The following is a 19,044-nucleotide window of genomic DNA, read 5'->3' on the forward strand; positions in this document are numbered from 1 at the left end:
TCATATAGATGAAACCTACATGTGAACTAATAATCATCACGTAAATTCTGAAGTAGAAATTTGAACTAAATGATAGAAAACTCTTAAGAAGAGCCTTTGGCGCAGTGGTTAAGAATCCGCCTGCCAATGCAGGGGACACGGGTTCGAGCCCTGGTCCGGGAAGATCCCACATGCCGCGGAGCAACTAAGCCCGTGCGCCATAACTACTGAGCCTGTGCTCTAGAGCCCACGAACCACAACTACTGAGCCCACGTGCTACAACTACTGAAGCCCGGGTGCCTAGAGCCTGCAATGAGAACGGCGTGCACTACAACGAAGAGTAGCCCCCGCTCGCCACAACTAGAGAAAGCCCACACACGGCAATGAAGACGCAACACCACCAAAAATAAATTAATTAATTTAAAAAAAAAGTCAAAAAAAAAAAAAAAGAAGAAGAGCCTTTGGCGACTTCCCTGACAGTCCAGTGGTAAGACTTCCGGCTTCCACTGCAGGGGCCGTGGGTTCGATCCCTGGTTGGGGAACTAAGATTCTGCATGCTGCACAGCGTGACCAAAACAAAACAAACAAAACCAAATTGAGGATGTGTACGTGTGTGTTATAAGTTTAAAAGAAAAAGAAGAAGAAGAAGAGCCTTTGAACCCCATACCCTGGAGGTAGGGCGACCTTCTCAGAAGAATGTGTTTGGGGCTTTAGGCTAATTCTTAAAGGTGGGAGAGGAGTTTCTCAGGGCAGGAGGTCAGTAAGGGATAACACCTCTTTTTTAGCAAGGGGACCCCACGTACAAGGGCAAGCAATAAACCTGATATTTGGGTAGGAGAGTTGTGATATATAGGGCTGACAAAGTGGGCAGGAATCAAGGAATTTGGACTTTATCCTTCTGGAAGTTATGGAGAGTTTATACCCAGAGGAGTGGCCTAATTACACTAGAATTTTGGACATCTGATGGCAGAGTAGCCGGGGGCTGAGACAAGAGACAGGAGGACCAGTCTGGAGTTTATTGCAACAGTCCAAGCAAATGCTGCGGCAGACAGAAACCTGCAAAGTCCTCGTGGAAGGAGACAGAAGGGGAGAGTCTGGAAGCAGCTCTGAGATACTCAGGCCAGGGCAGTATGGCTGTGAGGTCTGGGGGAAAATCTGGATCTACTCTAACTCCTGTTTCTGGTTGGGTCTACTTGGTGATGCCGTTTACTGAAGGAATAAGGAGAGAGAGCATATATTGGGGAAAAGAGAATTATTTCTGGTTAGAATATGCTAAATCAGAGGTGTCCTGGAGACTCCCAGGTGGGAGGAATGCCAAGTAAGCAGCTGGAGTGTGAGTTCAGGCTCCAGAGGACAGAATGGGCCAGAGCCTTGAAAGCTGTCAGTGTAGGATAATTACAGGAGAAGATCACCAACAAAGAGTACGCAGCACAAGGTAGAACCCCAGAGAGCATCAGCATCTAAGGCTCTGCGAGAGAAGGAAGAGCCGGTGGGAAAGTCTGGAGAGAGCTCAGGGTTCACAGCGCCCCACTAATTAACCAGCCACCACTCACCAAACAGCAGGCACCCTTCTAGGTCCTTTCTCTCCCATCCACGACAGATAAGCTTCGGGAGGAAGAACCTGCCCTGTTGTTTTGACCGCTCTCAAATAGAGCAAACCAGTTGGCCCTGAGTGATTGCAGCCAATGGAAAAGCTGTGCTGTTTGTTCTATGTGGGAATACAGTTAGCAGTCTTTTTGCAACTGTGTAAATTGCTTCAGTGAGCTTATGGTCTAATACTGATGTTTTCTTCCTACACCAAATGAGTATTTATAAAAATGTAACATTTGCTGGTAACTGAGAGCAGAGTCATCCTCCCTCTCTAAGGAGGTGAAACTGGAGATGAGTTGATTGTGGCGCCTACTACATTCAAGATGTGGTGCTGGAGGAGCGGTAAATAAATGGGGAGGGGCATCCCCTTTGGAAACAAAAACCCCTCTGGGTTACCACCGCCCTGAGTCAGCAGCATCCAACCACAGTGAAACTAAGAAACACAAGCCCAGCAGTGAACACCAGCACTGCACCCCAGGGACCAGGGCATACCTAATGCTACTCCCCTCTCTGCTACCATAAGCTTCTAGCTGGCAAGGGGGTAGCCTGCTTCCAAGGCTCTCAGATTAAAGAGTAGGTGTAGTAACACCAGGTGGTGGCAATCCAGCAACCGTAGGGGCTATAAAAGAATAACTGCTTCCTTCACACATGTTGGCTCTAGTGAGTTCTCAAGCTTTATTGCAAAGGAATAAATGTCAGATGGTTCTTTTAATTTCTTTAAAAAAATTTTTGTTTTAACATCTTTATTGGAGTATAACTGCTTTACAATGGTGTGTTAGTTTCTGCTGTATAACAAAGTGAATCAGCTATACGTATACATATATCCCCATATCTCCTCCCTCTTGCATCTCCCTCCCACACTCCCTATCCCACCCCTCTAGGTGGTCACAAAGCACCGAGCTGATCTCCCTGTGCTATGCGGCTGCTTCCCACTAGCTATCTGTTTTACATTTGGTAGTGTATATATGTCAGTGCCACTCTCTCACTTCGTCCTAGCTTACCCTCTCCCCTCCCCGTGTCCTCAAGTCCATTCTCTACATCTGCGTCTTTATTCCTGTCCTGTCCCTAGGTCCTTCAGAACCATTTTTTTTTTAGATTCCATACATATGTGTTAGCATACAGTATTTGTTTCTCTCTTTCTGACTTCACTCTGTAGGACAGTCTCTAGGTCCATCCACCTCACTACAAATGCTGCAGTCAAGGTACTCTGGGAGGAATGCCTTAGAGGTAATTGACATGGAAATGCCACCTCAGCCCCTCTGGGCTCTGAACCTTGCCATCTACACGACAGTGACATGAGAACCGTGGTCGGGCTCTATAGTCTGTATAAGAGATTAACTCAAAATAAAAACTAGCAAAATATGTGTGCACAGAGAGAATATTATTCTCACACGTCTAGATGGAAATGGTTAATAAAAGATTTGTGATACAAGACTGATTCCTAGTGTTGAAAGAATACTTGCAGGACCATAGATAGCTCTCTGGACATTCTGGCCTATAAAATTCAGATTCCCAAATGAACAGAAAGTGGTAGAGCTCTCGATGGCTGGTAACCCACTGGGGTTAGTCAGTCCACTGGAGGACTCCAGTCAGTCCACTGGAGGAAGGGTGACTCTTGTGATGAAAAATTTGCTACATCCTCTCCAATCTTTAGGGTCCTCTCAAAGCGCAACCTTTTCCTGAGGGTGATGATTTGAACCAAAGCTTCCTAGTTCCTGCCAACGGAAGATGCTGCTGCTCCTGGTGACAATAATGTTGCTAAGAAGCTAATGTTGATGGGGCACTTGACGCATACCGGCACTGTCCTAAGAGCTTTACGTGTATGTCATACAATCCTCATCACAACCCTGTAAAATGGATACAATTATTATCCCTATTTTACAGTAAGGAAACTAGGGCACAGAGAGTAAAGCAACTAGCCCAGGGTGACACAACTTGTGGGTACACAACTGCGATCTGACTTTAGCAGTCTGATTTCAGACTTAACCTCTTACATATTGTCTTAACCTCTATGTATTGTCAACCTGATAGACTATATCTATTCATTCACTCACTCATTAATTCATTCTATAAATATATGCAGAGCACTTCTAATTCATGGGCACTGCATTGGATGCTAGGAATGTAAGAGAGTCAAGCGGACATAGCTGCCGCCCTGAAGAGCTTATGCTGGATACATGCAATAATCAAATAATCACACGAAAGACATAAAATACAAACTATGACAACTGCTACAGAGGAGGGGCGCTCAATGCTATGAACACTTATAATCTGGGGACACGAACTGCCGGAAGAGCAGGGAAGATGTCCCCAAGGAAAGGAAAAGTAAACTGAGATCCGGAGGATGAGAGTTAAGTAGGCGAAGAGAAAGGAAGCACACTCCAGGCACAGGCCCTGGGAACTGAGGGAACAAGGTGGGCATAAGGAACTGCGAGTGGCAGCTAAGACTGGAACTCAGGGAGGAAGGGCACTGCGGAAAGCGCGGCTGTGGAGGACAGGGCCAGACCCAGCAGGGTCACATAGGCCATGGGAAGAATTCTGGCCTGTGTGCTAAGAGCAAAGGGAAGCCTGAGAGAGGTCTGGCAGAGGATATGTCGAGATAAAATGTGTATTCTGAAAAGATCCTTCTATAGCTCCAATATGGAAAACAGAGTGGAAGAGGCAGCGCAGATGTGGGATGACCAGTGAAGGGGGCGGGGTCCAAGGAGACAACGGAGCAGGATAATGACGATGGTGGTGGTGGTGATGGTGACGATAACGATGATGATGATGAAGAGAGAGGGGAGCTGAGAGGTATTTAGGGGGCAAAAATCCATAAATAATGGACTGGACAGAGTGGAGGGTAAAGGAGGAAAGTAATTTCAAAGAGCCCTGGCTCGTGCCACAGGATGGTCAGTGGTTATAGTCACGTAAACAGGGGACACTGAGAAAGACCAGGTGAGGAAAAGACCAGGGGAGGAAAAGGAGTCTGATTTTAGACCTGATGAATTTGAGGCTTTTCTGAGACATTCAACAGAAAATATTAAGAAGGAAATTGGAATTACAGAGAAAAGGTCTGGACAAAGCTTAAAAGTTGAGAGTTATGATCACATGGGCAGCAAATGCAGCCATGACACTGGCGAGGCTGCCCAAAGAGAGGAGAAGCGGGGGCCTAGGAGGGCAAATGTTGAGAAACTCCAACACTGAACCAAAGCTGGTCCGAGGACATCCTGTGATGGAAACAGAGGCAAAACAGCCAGGGAACAGGAGGAAAGCCAGCAGAGTACTGTGTCGTGGATAGACATGAAGAGAGTATTTCAGGAAGAAACAGCAGAGCTAAGTGCTGCTGGGAGGTCAAACATGATGAGGACCTAAACATGTCAGTTGTACAGATGCATGTAGAGAGCTTTTATAATCACAGCCAGAGCTGTTTGGACAGATTGATGGGACTGGAGGCCAGATGGCAGTGGTTTCAGTAAAGAGGGGAAGGAGGAAATGTAGACAGCAACTACAAACAAGTCTTTGGAGGGCTTCCCTGGTGGCGCAGTGGTTGAGAGCCCGCCTGCCGATGCAGGGGACACGGGTTCGTGCCCCGGTCCGGGAAGATCCCACGTGCCGCGGAGCGGCTGGGCCCGTGAGCCATGGCCGCTGAGCCTGCGTGTCTGGAGCCTGTGTTCCGCAACGGGAGAGGCCACAGCAGTGAGAGGCCCGCGTACCGCAAAAAAAAAAAAAAAAGACAAGTCTTTGGAGATGTTTGATAATGAGAGAAGAGAGAGAGACTACTGGGTGAACAGGGAAGAGAGTTGTTCTTAATAAGCAACATTTGTTTTTAAGAAAAAGAAATTTGAGTGTGTTTAAAAGCCAATGGGAAGGATCCAGGGGGAGGGAGAGATTATTAAGGAATAAGACAAAGGGAAAGTAACTTGGAACATAATATGCTCATCGATTCCTAGCCATTGCCTTTCTGAACCATAGATACACTGCTTGATGTGGCCAAGATAAGAAGATGACCACCAAAAGAATCTAAAAAAGAAAAGAGTGGATATATGTATATGTATAACTGATTCACTTTGCTGTACACCTGAAACTAACACAACATTGTAAATCAACTATACTCCAATAAAAAGAAGATGACCACCTTCTAAAATAGTAATACAGGGAGTTCCCTGGTGGTCCAGTGATTAGGACTCAGAGCTTTCACTGCTGTGGCCCAGGTTCAATCCCTGGTCGGGGAACTAAGATCCCGCAAGCTGCGTGGCATGGCTAAAAAATTTTTTTAAATAAATAAAATAGTAATACAATGACCCTAATGAGGCCATCCTTTGTGGAAGATACCTCCTGTAGATATTGTATAAACGATTTCAATCTACCACACACTCTACAGGAACTCCTTAGCACCCAGTTTAAAATATAGGGCAATCTGGGTGTTCCTACCAGTATTCATGCTACAGAATCGGTCTAAAAGGGCGATCAAGAGGTTCTTCAAAAATTCATAATTGTAATGGAGGTGCCACAAAATAACTGGCGGCCAAAGAAAGCCCTTGGCATATGCATTCAGTACTACTTGACCAGGTTTTTAGATAACATTCAGGTACTGAACAAAAGACGACAGGGCTACCTATACAATGCCACAATTGGAAGAGACAGGCTTGTCCTTGAGAGGTTCTAAGAAGATTGGTGACCCACACAAATACTGAAGGGACAACAACTCCCATGATCGCAGTAAGTGTTTTCTTTGACAAAACCACCTTCAATGAATTATACTGTATGAATAAACAGTAAGCAACTGGCATGTTGCACTCAGGGATTCTTGTTCTGCTAAGCAGAAAAAAAGATATATATATATATGTAGATATTTAATATTGACATATAAATATTTATACATATTTAAGTTTACTATAACTTATTAGCACAAGCTCAGAAGAGAATGGCCACCTAACAGTCTATAAAAGGAACTCCCCACACTAGAAAGCCCAGGGCCATAGATTGATGAAATGACTCAGAAATGATGGTCTTTTGTGGTAGAAACCATGGGAGAATGAGAAAATCATAAGCTAGTGTAAGTACTGAGATTATGGAAGAGTTTAAAAGGAAGCCCTGCAGATTCCAGGTCCACATTTCTCTGAACACAGGGCCTCTTGAAACTGTCTTCAAATCCAGCCTCCGTTGACGTCATGATTAGGCTACTTTTCACGTATGGTACCACATTAGAAATCCTGGGAGGCAGGGCAATTCCAGAAGCAACATCAATTCTTCTCTAAGTACAAAACCTGAAATGTGCCATGATGGTTGACAAACAGGAGCCCGTCGGCTATAGCACTGTTGTCTCCGAGCCGATCAAGGTGAAGGTTTTAACAGGACTTTCCCTCCAGCAGGAGTGGTCCGACTGTACAGTCAGCTTGGGTACAGCTGAAGTGCTTTATTCATAAGTTACTTCTCTTCACTGCAGAACGTGACCTCACCATTTGGGTTCAGTCCCTGTAGGCTCATTATAACCCACAGCAATAAACAACCAAAACATCTTGTTACATTAAAGGCTCAAATTCTTTAAAAAATATTTTTTTTAGCAATGGCCAGATGCATGGAATAACACAAGCTTCCAATTCATTAGTGACCATCCTAGGGCAATTCCTTGCAACTCGGTTGTCCTAGTTGTGTGAAGAAATCAGCCTGGTGTGATAAGAAAATCTGTCCAGTGATCAAGGAAGTCCTAGTTCTGCCATCACTATCTTGACATGTGACCTACCTAATATATGTCACTTAATCTAGGGGAAGGTGGCATTAGATAGAAGAATTAAGGTCTCCCTTTCAATTTTAATCTTATCCTATCTCTCCCCTCTTTTAATATCTTTAGGTACCTCTTCCCAAAGGCATCATTTTACACATTCACAAAATGGTTTCCTAATCAATTGGTAGGACACTGTTAGGGAAATTCTGTAGATACAATATTATTACCAGTTGTACTGAGTTGAATAGTGTCCTCCCAAAATTCATGTCCACATGGAACCTCAGAATATGACTTTATTTGGAACTAAGGTCTCCACAGATGTAATTAGTTAAAATGAGATCATACTGGATTAGGGTGAGTCCTTCAACCAGTGATTTATAAGAAGGCCATGTGAAGACAAAGAGACACAGAGAGGAAGCCAATGTGAAGATGTGGGCAGGGACCAGAGTGACACACCTACAAGGAAAGGAACTCCAAGGGTTTCCATCAGTCCCACAAACATTCAGGAAAACATAACGTTTCTACTTAGGTTTTTTAGTTGCTTTCTTCGTGTATCTACGTTATTAATTTCAGGAAGCAGCGTATGGACATCAAATTCTTCTACACGCCCAAACCGGTCATTTAAACACACGATGCACTCTGTAAATGCACACAATAACACTCAACTGTTGAGAGTAATTTTATCCTGCTGGTTAAGTGCCCAACTTTGGTTGTAGCATCTTGATGATGGGAACTGAAATGCCTTCTCTCCTTCCTTTAACAGAACTTCTACAAAACATCTATAGTGGTCCAGGACACAACACTGAAGCATACATGGTCTCTGCCTTCATGTAGTTGACAGTCTAGTGAAGGAGACAGACCCATAAACAAATGAGGCAACAGGAAGGATGGAAAGCCTTTAACAGAGGCAGCAGTGGCTCCTGGCCAGCAGCATGGGGTGAGAAGAAAGCCCAGGCTTCAAGGCACACAGAGTCCCTAGCTTTGCTGAGAGCTGCTTCCTGGCTAAGTGAGCTGGAGAAGCTTGTGAACTCTCTAGGCCTTAGTCTCCTTATCTGAAAAATGTGAGTAATACCACCTACATCATAGAATTACTGTGAAGCTGGAATGAGGGGATGTATGTAAAGCAGAGTGCCTGGTACATAGTAGATGCTCAATAAAGGTTTATTCTCTTTCCTCTTTCATTCCCTTGAATAAACTATATGAACTCTAAGAATATAATAACCACAAGAACTACCAAAACAGTAACAACAAAGCCATACACGGTCAATATCATTTATTTTTATACAATAACCTCTATCCTGAGTGCTAACCATTATACACAGCAATTGTTTCCTCTCATCCCAATCAAACTTCCCATAACACATGTATGAGATCAATCTACAAAGAACAGAGATTTTATCATTTTGGGGTCTTGTTCGAAAAATCTTCAGTGACTATGCATTTATCTTGGCAAGATTTTAATAAAAATTTTGGCACCCTAAGAGTTGTGATGCAGAAGAAAAAATATATTTATAAAGATGAGTATCATTTTTTTTCCCCATGCCATTCATTTTGCCTGAAATACCTTTCCTTCCTATCTTTAGCTAATCAAATCCTAGCTCACAACCAGTCTCCATGGAGCTGCCCCAGACCATTCTCTCCTACTCTTATCTGACCTCATTGCCTTGCCAACATCACGCTCACTGGGGTGCTGCCTACTTTTGCTGTTATTTTTTTTACTATGTGTTAGGTATTTCATAACTTCATTTTTCATTTTGCCCCAACTGAATAAGTTCTTTGAGACCAGGAGCCACGTGTTAGAATTGAGCATAATCTTCTTCACACAGTTGATATTTATATATTTGTTGGTTGGCTAGAATATATGAGTCATTATGACAGAAAAATCTGAAGTCCTGCTTCAGTATGAATAGCAGTTAGCACAATCTGACTTCTGTCAACATTGAAACAGAAGGCATTTCTGAAAACTCAGACTCAGGATGAATTAAATTATTGGCATACCTTCTTCCCCCCATGGAAGTTAATTCCATTGTGAAAAACATTTTGAATAGCAAAAGAACTGTACCAATGAACTGTTTCAGAATTTAAGCAGGTACTAATTACAACCAGCTATATTAATAATAATAGTATTTATACTTTAGTCAACAACTTATTTAACAAATTATTCACTGAGTCCCTAATATGCACAAGGTACCACACTAAGATCCACTGAAAGAGGAGATGAATAAAAGACTGGCCAGTTCCTTAATACTCAACTATTTAATGGAGGAGACAGACTTGAAAACTTTTTACAAAACAGGTTAAATAAGCAATGTGATATAACTAACCTATTGAGTACTGTGTGTGATTAATTTTAATTTTACTTGGGAGGTCTCAGGACCCACCTGTCGAGGAAGGAAGGAAGGAAGGAAGGAAGGAAGGAAGGAAGGAAGGAAGGAAGGAAGGAAGGAAGGAAAAGAGAGAGAGAGAGAGAGAATGAAAAGATAACATGTGAACAAGACCTTGAGAGATAATCGCGACTGTAGACCAAGATGGCAGAAGTGGGTTCTGGGCTACACGATCAGAAATAACAACGGTTATAGACATGAAAATATACCACCTTCATTTTTGCTTCTCTCAGTAGGTGATCTAACTTGCTACTTCATGAGAAAAATAAAAGGTCATTCCTCCCTTACATCTCAATACTGTCTCTTTCTTTCCCTACCTTAAAAATTGAAAGTCTCCCCATTCTTTCCCAAAGCTAAATTCTTGAAATGGTTCTGGACCCTCTGCTCATCTACTGTCATATCTTGTTCTAGCACTCACCCTCTCTCTCTCCACTTCCTTCTGTGGCCAAACTTCTGAAAGAGTGGTCTGCATTTGTTACCTCTACTTCATCTTTAATACAGTACTCAGTTACACAAGGTTAACTGCCTCTTAAATCTCTTTTATTCAGTAAAATAAAGTGAAATAAGGATTTACTTTCCAATTTCCTCCTTTCTGTGTTTCAAAATAAGTTAACCAATAGTATTTCCTCCAAAATGTATTTGCTATATTCAAGGAACAGAAAACTTATAGTCTCTGGAAAGGATTTCTCACGTCCAGAAAGTAAACTATTAAACAGCTGAGACTCTGTATAAGCATTTTCAGTAAAGAACTGGTTATTTTTGTAGTGATCAGTGAGAATTCTGAACCTTAAACACCCTGTTCTTTCACTGTATCGTTCCCTAACACAGAGCTCTTTACAATTCTTCAGATGAGAATAGGTAGGTTATACAACTCATCTTCTTCAGCAACGTAGAAGAAATACTTTTAAGGAAATTATTTCATACAAGCCAGGTCTTTAATCTTTTTTAGAAGATCGGGTAAGGTAAGATTTGGTATCTCAACACCGAGCTGACCCATCTGGAGAATCCGGTTCCTGATTTAAGTCCTGATTCTCTGGCAGTTTCATTTACTAAAGGAATAATGGCTAACACAGCCTCTCTTCTTATTTACAATAAAAGCCAGAACTCTCCATAACTTAGTTCGCTCTCAACTTGCCTTCAAAGCCAAATGTATCGGTACCCACTAACCCCTTATACTGATTTCAAAAATACAAAGAATCACCTATATGCTATACACACATAAGGCTTTTCGCGGACAGTGAGTGTTACACATACTAGTGCACGAACTGCTGGGCAATAAATGGATCTCAGCTTATTTTTTCAGATTTTCCTTTGTGGTGAAACTTCAACTCATTGAACAATCCAGTTATCTCCCCTTATCTTTTAAAAACAAGTTTATCGTACGTACACCCCACTTATTAAAAATGGCTCTCCTTAAAGAAGACAAAGGTCTGTATCGTGATCTTCTCTTCCGTCCTCCTAAGGTGCAGGTTTTACAGATCTACAATGCATTAGAGCTTATAGGACTTCCATAAATATTTGTCAATGGACTGATTTATATGTAACAATATTGTTAAAATTTTCCATAAAGATCACCAGACAAGTGTTTTGACTAAAGATCAAATAGCAAATGTCAGGCCCACCTCTTCAGACCCCTCAGGGGGGTTGGGTAAAGACTAGAAGTGGAGACCCACATTCCATGTGCCTAAATACGTAAAAGTTATCAATCAAGTTAAACTATTAAATATGGTCTCTTCCTCCAATCTTGACAAATATACCTTCAACCACCTGGAGGCACAGGTACAAAGTTAGAATTTTTAGACCTCTTGAAGTTCCACACCATAGTGTGGTGACACGGGAGGGCCAGCCCACACCCCCTTTCCCATTCCCAGCTCTATTGACACCTTGAGGGACCTTGCCCACACGTGCGGACACCTACTCACCTCAAACCATTGCCGCTGGGGCACCCTTCAGGCTAAGGGTACATTTATTAGTTTTATCCTCCTCTGGATGGACCCAGGGAAAAGGCCCATGCAGGCCCTAGAAGCAGGCCCTAAGCTGTCTGGGAGCAGGAAATTCCAGAGCCAGGTACCCAGAGCATGGGGGTGGGCGGAGTGAGGGCTTAGGCTGGGCACATGCCCCTGGCCCCTCAGATCCCTCATCCTGTGGGGAGGCGTGGCCGGAGGAGGGTCCTCTAATTCCTAGGTCCCAAAGCAGGGTCTCTAAAGGCAATACTGGACAATATACCAAAATGGAGAATTTACCAGATCAGCTGTCTTACTAGTTAATATACTAGTTGAAAATTAATATGCAAAAACATGATTAAGTAGTAAAACCTGAAATTCCAGTCTCTGATCACTTCAGTTCCTTCAAGATCTATAACCGAAGGGTCGATTTATCTGGATCTACCCGACAGACTAAATCTAGATTCTCTGCTTTCTTAACAAATTTGTACGAATTGACAGAATTCTATTCACCTACTAGAGGGCGTTAAGAAGACAGCAAAGAGCAGAAAGAGGAAGGAGGACAATGTCAAGTATCAAGACGAGATCAGACACGCAGGTCCAAGAGAGCCATTTCCCTTGTGTTCTGTCACTTGCGTGGGGAATCGTGTGACACCACGATTAACCATCTGATCAAAGTCACTAGTATCACAGCTTGCTCTCGCCAACCCGCAGATCATGTAGTTCACTCTGTGGCCTGGTAATGCCCCTACTATTCTAGCTGCTGTGAACGTGTAAGCCAAGCTGAATCTCGTCAGCATTTAAGCTGAGACTGATGATAGCTCTCCCTGCACCTCACCAGAATTTGCTGCACTGCAATTTCCACTTAACTTAGCAAGAAAATTAATTTGTTAATTTGAAAAAAAAAAAACTAATAAATAATTCTCATCACAATACACATATACATACTCCACAGGAAGGGAAGTATTTCAACTGAAAATCTTATTTATGTGTACTTACTGAGATTGTACCATTGTCTAGACCTATGGACAGTCTTCTTGTTTCCGGGTTAAAAGACATGCATGAACATGGAGCTGAAAGAAATGAACATGTTGATGAAATTAACAAAACGATGATTCTCATGGATTCAGGAGTGACTAGCTCAAAGTGTATGACTATTTTTTTCCCACAATTTCCTGACAAACAGTTCATTTAACTCCCACTCACCAAAAAATAAAAACAGTAATTTTACAACTAACCCCTAGTTTCTCAGTTATCCTTTTAATGAATATAACAAATAAGATATTCTCAAACTGGACAAGTTCCAAGGGGCGTGGTCTTGGCTGTTCTGTATCAAGTCTATATTTGCTTTGACTAGATTAACAATATTTTGTGCTGCATAAGCCTTCTGTCACCAATCTATCTCTTCCAAGCAAACCCTATCTTTAATGGAAATAACCAATTTTTTCTGAACTAAGGAAACGAAAGAAAGCTCTTATTACCCCCTCGCCCCCCGCCCCACCAAGTACAGAAATCTATTTTTTAATTCAGAACTGATTTGGGGCACGTGAACTAACAGAAGTCTTTTACTCTCAGTACTCAAGGCATATGCTGGAGGCTGCCAATTGGAAAAAGAAGGAGGCTTTGCCTCAATCTAAAAGAGAACTAACTCGACACAGGGCCAGGCTCCAGAGGAAAGAAATCAGGTGAGTCAGTTCACCCAGTCCTGGACAGGGTCTCCCAGTTCTGCAGGACTGACTTCCTGAGTACCACCAAGCCTGAGTAAACGAAACGTGCTTGGAAGCCACGAGGGGCCAAGTCAGCTTCCGGTTACCAGCTTTCTCTGTCTATGCTTGTTTATCAGAATGGGGGCCTTTTGACAACTTATTCTATACTGAAATAGTGTTCTAAAGGCCTCAACATAACTTTTAAATTTCTCCCCGCATCTTCACGGTAGCGCTGTAGGTCATGAACTACCCATCATCAAAATCATAATTGGCATCAAATGTTTTTATTCTTACTTTTCAGTTATGATTAGATGTCTTACCCAAGGTCACACAGGAAAAAAAAGCTGGAGGAGGTTCAAAGACATAATTCAAACACACAGTCCTATATTCAAATACCCAACTTAGGTTATCTTTAAACTATAAAAGAACTTCAAGTTCTACTAACAGAGCCATTTGATAAACACATCACTTGGTAACATTTTTTTGATTCTCTATAAAAGGCCGCTGAACAACCACAACTACAAAATCTTCTAAACTGCATAAAGTACTTTTTTTCTAATTTTCAAACACGATATATTTAGAAAATAGAAATACATAAAAAATAATCGCCCCCCCCACTGCAAACTTCCACCAGTACAGCAGAATATCTTCTTCTGGTAGAGCCACAAATTTAAACTAGACTCCCAAAAGAACACTGCTGGAAAAAAAGCAATCAAACGATATTTAATGCACTGCCCTAAGACAGCCAGTCTTACTTGCCTTTGGCCTATAAGCTATGTTGGCAAAATCTCTACACAGATGCTAAGACACCAGGTCTCATAATCCCATAACGTGTGCAGGATTAAAAGTTAATGATTTCATGGAAAACTATCATGTTAGCAGAAAAAAGCAAAAGAAAAAAATACACTGATTACGATACTACATAAAGTACATACACACATAAAAATATACCTGGAAAAACTAAACACAGTTCTTGTGTTTGAGATTATTCCTATAACATTGTCTTCAGTTGTTATTTTGCTACACCTGTTAAAAATTTTAAATATCTAACAATTTATTAAGATATAAGCATGAGTGTATGAAGCAAAACTTGACTGCAGCCCAAATGGCTACACATAGTCGAGAAAAATCTTATCACTTAGCTGCCTGCCTGGCCACATAAAAGTATTTGCTATATGATTTACTCCAAAATTCCTATCTGGTTATATAATAATTAGAAAACCCACTGATCTTTGAATGTGATTTAAAAGACTTTTTTACAATACTGCACAGGCTACCCTTAAATCATCATTGCTATTTCTTTATTCCTTATTTTTCCCCCATTTACTAAATTTCTTGTTATTCTTCAACAAAAATTTAGAATGCTTACTATGTTCAAGACATGTGATGCAATGATATATAAGGTACTATAGCTGCCATCAGGAATTTATAGATTGTGACACCAACTATATATAGGACCTATAATATAAAACTTGTCCCCAATGTCACCTCCTTAGTCCACATCACTTTATACTGATAGTAAGAAACGCCACCAGAATTCAAAAGGAAAGACTTTTCCTATAAAGGACCATAAACAAAAGAAGTTTTAACAGAAATTCTGTTGTTGCAGAACCCGTATGCTTGAACCCAGATGGTTATAGACAGGGGATTGCCAGAGACAGACAGCATTACCTCCCAGGTGCCCCCAAAGGTACAAACATGCCTTCAAAGAGGCATTATGGTAAAACACCAAGCAACCCTGCGTGTGTGCGTGCGTGTGTGTGTGTAAAGACTTTTGGTAGGTGAGTCTTACGATGGTCCTCAAACCATTTCCCAGCTGTGACACTCCCATAGGAAGAGGCCTTGCGTTGGTTACCCAAAGGCCCCGCAAGGCCAAGGAGGAAAGAAATGAATTGAAAGAAATACTAATGCCCACATTTGTTGTTATAGTAAATGTCTTTCCTTTGGGATGTTGGGGGAGTAGAAAAATTGACACAGAGATCCTTCTAACTTCAACTCACTGGAAATTAACGAAAAAAGCAACCTCTGAAAGACCAGTGCTATGGCCCATACAAAACAAGCGCCTATCCATCCATGCAAGAAAGTATCAAAGGGCAAAACTGTCTGGCAAAGCGTAAGAAGACACAGTAAAGTAATGGTAATTATGACCAAATGGTAACGGGAATCCTTTGGAAGGAAGAATAAGGTAGGAAACAAACAAAATATGATTTAAACACAATATTTATAGCCAGGTTGCAAAGATGTGATGTTTCCCAAAGAAGAATTCAGCTTGAAATGCTATAACGCTAATAATTAGTTAGTTGAAGAAGAAATAATTGGGTGTCTCTGATGGCTAAAAGTTCAGGTCAGAGATGAACCTGGCTGAGACGCTGTTCTATCCTCCCACCTTAAAACTGCATTCTCCACAAGCCGAGCACAGTGGCCAACCAGGACTACAAAATTACAATGCAGCTCCCCTCTACGGACTCCTCTATCAAAACTGCATCCCAAAACTCTAGATGAAATACATTTCATCTAGAAATGAGAGAAGAATTCTCATTTTCCAAGCTATCTGATCGAGATCTGCCATCTCCGTTCTGTCTCAGACTGATGACAATCAAAAGACGTGTACTAAAAAAAAAAAAAAAAAAAAGACGTGTACTTGGCAAAATTTTAGGAAGCAAGATCATGAAAAGTACAAGTACGATAGGAAAGAAATTTGTAGGGGTCTGTGGGTAATGGGAAGTAATATTCTCTTATACTAGTGTCAGGACTTTAGACCTTGATGGCCTGTCAAAATCTTATCTTTAAAATTAAACACTTTTGAGCTACCCTGGTGGCGCAGTGGTTAAGAGTCCGCCTGCCGATGCAGGGGACACGGGTTCGTGCCCCGGTCCGGGAAGATCCCACAGGCCGCGGAGCAGCTGGGCCCGTGAGCCATGGCCGCTGAGTCTGCGCGTCCGGAGCCTGTGCTCGCAACGGGAGAGGCCACAACAGTGAGAGGCCCGCATACCGCAAAAAATAAAAAAATAATAAAATTAAACACTTTCATAATACTGTTTCTTAAAAATGAAATATTTCTAGTTTAAGGCAGGTTTTCAGCTTAAAATTTAGGGAGGGTGAAAATAAATAGAAACACCAGTCTGGATGATTATATTAATGACTATATAATTTGAAGGGAGAAAAGCTCAGGATATGAGCCGTAGGCAAAAATGAGCTCCTGAAACCAACATCAACTTCAACAGAGCAATAATTAAGTGGATTAGAGAGAAACTGGCTACTTGTATTTCTAACACTTTTTTTTTTTTTTTTTTTGTGGTACGCGGGCCTCTCACTGTTGTGGCCTCTCCCGTTGCGAGCACAGGCTCTGGACGCACAGGCTCAGCGGCCATGGCTCGCGGGCCCAGCCGCTCCGCGGCATGTGGGATCTTCCCGGACGGGGGCACGAACCCGTGTCCCCTGCATCGGCAGGCGGACTCTCAACCACTGTGCCACCAGGGAAGCCCGTATTTCTAACACTTTTATCCCACGGGCAATCTAAGAAAAAATATTGCTCTTGCTTTCTTAAAAAATGTAAATTGAGAGGAGGCATTCTCAAAATACTTCTATTTGGGGGAAAGTTTCCCAATTTCTATTATTTATACCTATAATTCTTTCATTTTATGACTAATTTATTTCCTGTCCTTTGCTGATCAGTTGAACTTTACTCAAATAAACACATGTTCTGTTGAAGGTTGAACTGTGGATTTCAATCACTCTGACAGCTTTACAATGCCAAAGGCATTATTTGGCAGGAGACACTAATGTTCATGGGATGTGCTGGTGGGAACTTTAAATAAGCAACAGTACTTCTGTGAATAAAACTTCAGGTGTCAAAGGCATCCTGGTGGAGTTAAATGTCAGGATCCTATGATAAGAGGGCCTTGAATAGAGAGGCTTACAAAGATCACCCCATCACCACAAAGCAAAGATTTACTTCATGGACACTATTCCATTCAACTGTGTGTCACATGACAATAGTTATTAGGTTTACAATATTCAGCCCATTTTTTACTTTATTAAGAACACTTACATTTAGGACTTCAACTGACTAGCATTAAAAAGGGTTTTTTGTTTAAATCGAGTATTTTATGCACTCAACTGAAATTAACCCTTTGTTTTCTTTTAATTTAGTCTAAGTAACATCAGCAAAATTACAGTGAATTGGCAGTGGTCCCTTTTTCTCCCAGAGAGGTTTTAAGTTACAGTAAAGTGATCTAACTACAGTAAGCTTTAAATTACTCTGTCAGATGAAAATCAAATAAGAGTATGCTAAATAAATGCTATAATTATTCAGATTAATTAACATCTGTTATCTTCAGTTTGGATAATTTATGTTTTCCTTCACTTTTGTTACCTATCAAAGTTCCATGGGCACCTTTTCTTCTTGGTAAACAGAGAATTAAAAGACCAGATTATACTATTAATTTTGGAAATGTCAACAGTAAAAACAACAAGTTATTTTCTACACATGGTTCTATAATACAACCTATACCAGAAAGAAACCAACAAGGGAGCAGTATACTTCACAGCTGGGAACCAAGAAGTTATCTGAAATAAGACATAAATTAAACAACAAGATGAGCATTTCCCGATTATACACATAACCCCCACTGCCAAAAAACTCCCTCAACTGAGTTAAAGATATTGTCTAAAAGTCACCCAAACAATCACTATCTTATAAAGACATAAATACCAAATTCATTATTTTAAATACCTTTCAATCTCTAATCTTCCCACATGAATTTCCCCCCAAACTCCAATAAACCCAGCAGAAGGGGTAGGACAGCACACTACAGCACACATTGTCCTAAATCCTTGGACCTCACCAATGGGAAAATTAACATTTGCGATTTACATACAAAATAACTCATTTCCATCCCAAACATAAACATATCAATATGAACATGTTAATCATTTTAATTTTCTAAATTCTCAATTTCAAGTTGCTCTAAGACTACAGTTCTAACAAATGGGAAAAGAAAACCAATCCAGCCACAACCTCACAAATTAACCAATCTTTCCTAATCCCTCTGGGTTAAGGTCAGCAATGATAGGGGAATTCCCTGGTGGTTCAGTGGTTAGGGCTCGTCACTTTCACTGCTGTGGCCCAGGTTCAATCCCTGGTCGGGGAACTAAGATCCCGCAGGCAGCATGGCGTGGCCAAAAAAAAAAAAGATCAGCAATGATACTATACATTGCTTAACTGAAAGAACCTGAAAGTACTTTACAAATACTTATTTGACATATAACCAAAATCTGAGAACAAAGAAAATGGACAGTTTATCTGTTGGGTTCAGAGCAGAGAAAATGAAAGGACTTGCCCGAAGTGAGCCAGCAAATTGGCAGCAGAAATGAAAATCAAATTCCAGTTTCCCTTACAATGAGATATCATCTCACACCAGTCAGAATGGCCATCATCAAAAAATCTAGAAACAATAAATGTTGGAGAGGGTGTGGAGAAAAGGGAACACTCTTGCACTGCTGGTGGGAATGTGAATTGGTACAGCCACTATGGAGAACAGTATGGAGGTTCCTTAAAAAACTATAAATAGAACTACTATATGACCCAGCAATCCCACTACTGGGCATATACCCTGAGAAAACCATAATTCAAAAAAAGTCATGTACCGAAATGTTCATTGCAGCTCTATTTACAATAGCCAGGAGATAGAAACAACCTAAGTGTCCATCATTGGATGAATGGATAAAGGAGA

The 19,044-nt window shown here is 41.4% G+C and overlaps 1 protein-coding gene across 3 annotated transcripts in view; it reads right to left on the bottom strand.

Annotated features, from left to right (window-relative positions):
• The window catches only part of WDFY2 (WD repeat and FYVE domain containing 2), a 181,254-nt gene that overhangs the window by 80,506 nt on the left and 81,704 nt on the right, over positions 1-19,044 (bottom strand). For all 3 annotated transcript variants that reach the window (XM_030882395.3, XM_070044060.1, XM_030882396.2), the window contains exon 3: positions 12,603-12,676. In XM_030882395.3, coding sequence (XP_030738255.1) covers positions 12,603-12,676 — 74 coding nt within the window. The remainder of the gene's footprint in view (positions 1-12,602; positions 12,677-19,044) is intronic.

Source organism: Globicephala melas, chromosome 18, assembly GCF_963455315.2.
Source record: "Globicephala melas chromosome 18, mGloMel1.2, whole genome shotgun sequence".
Lineage (NCBI taxonomy): Eukaryota > Metazoa > Chordata > Mammalia > Artiodactyla > Delphinidae > Globicephala > Globicephala melas.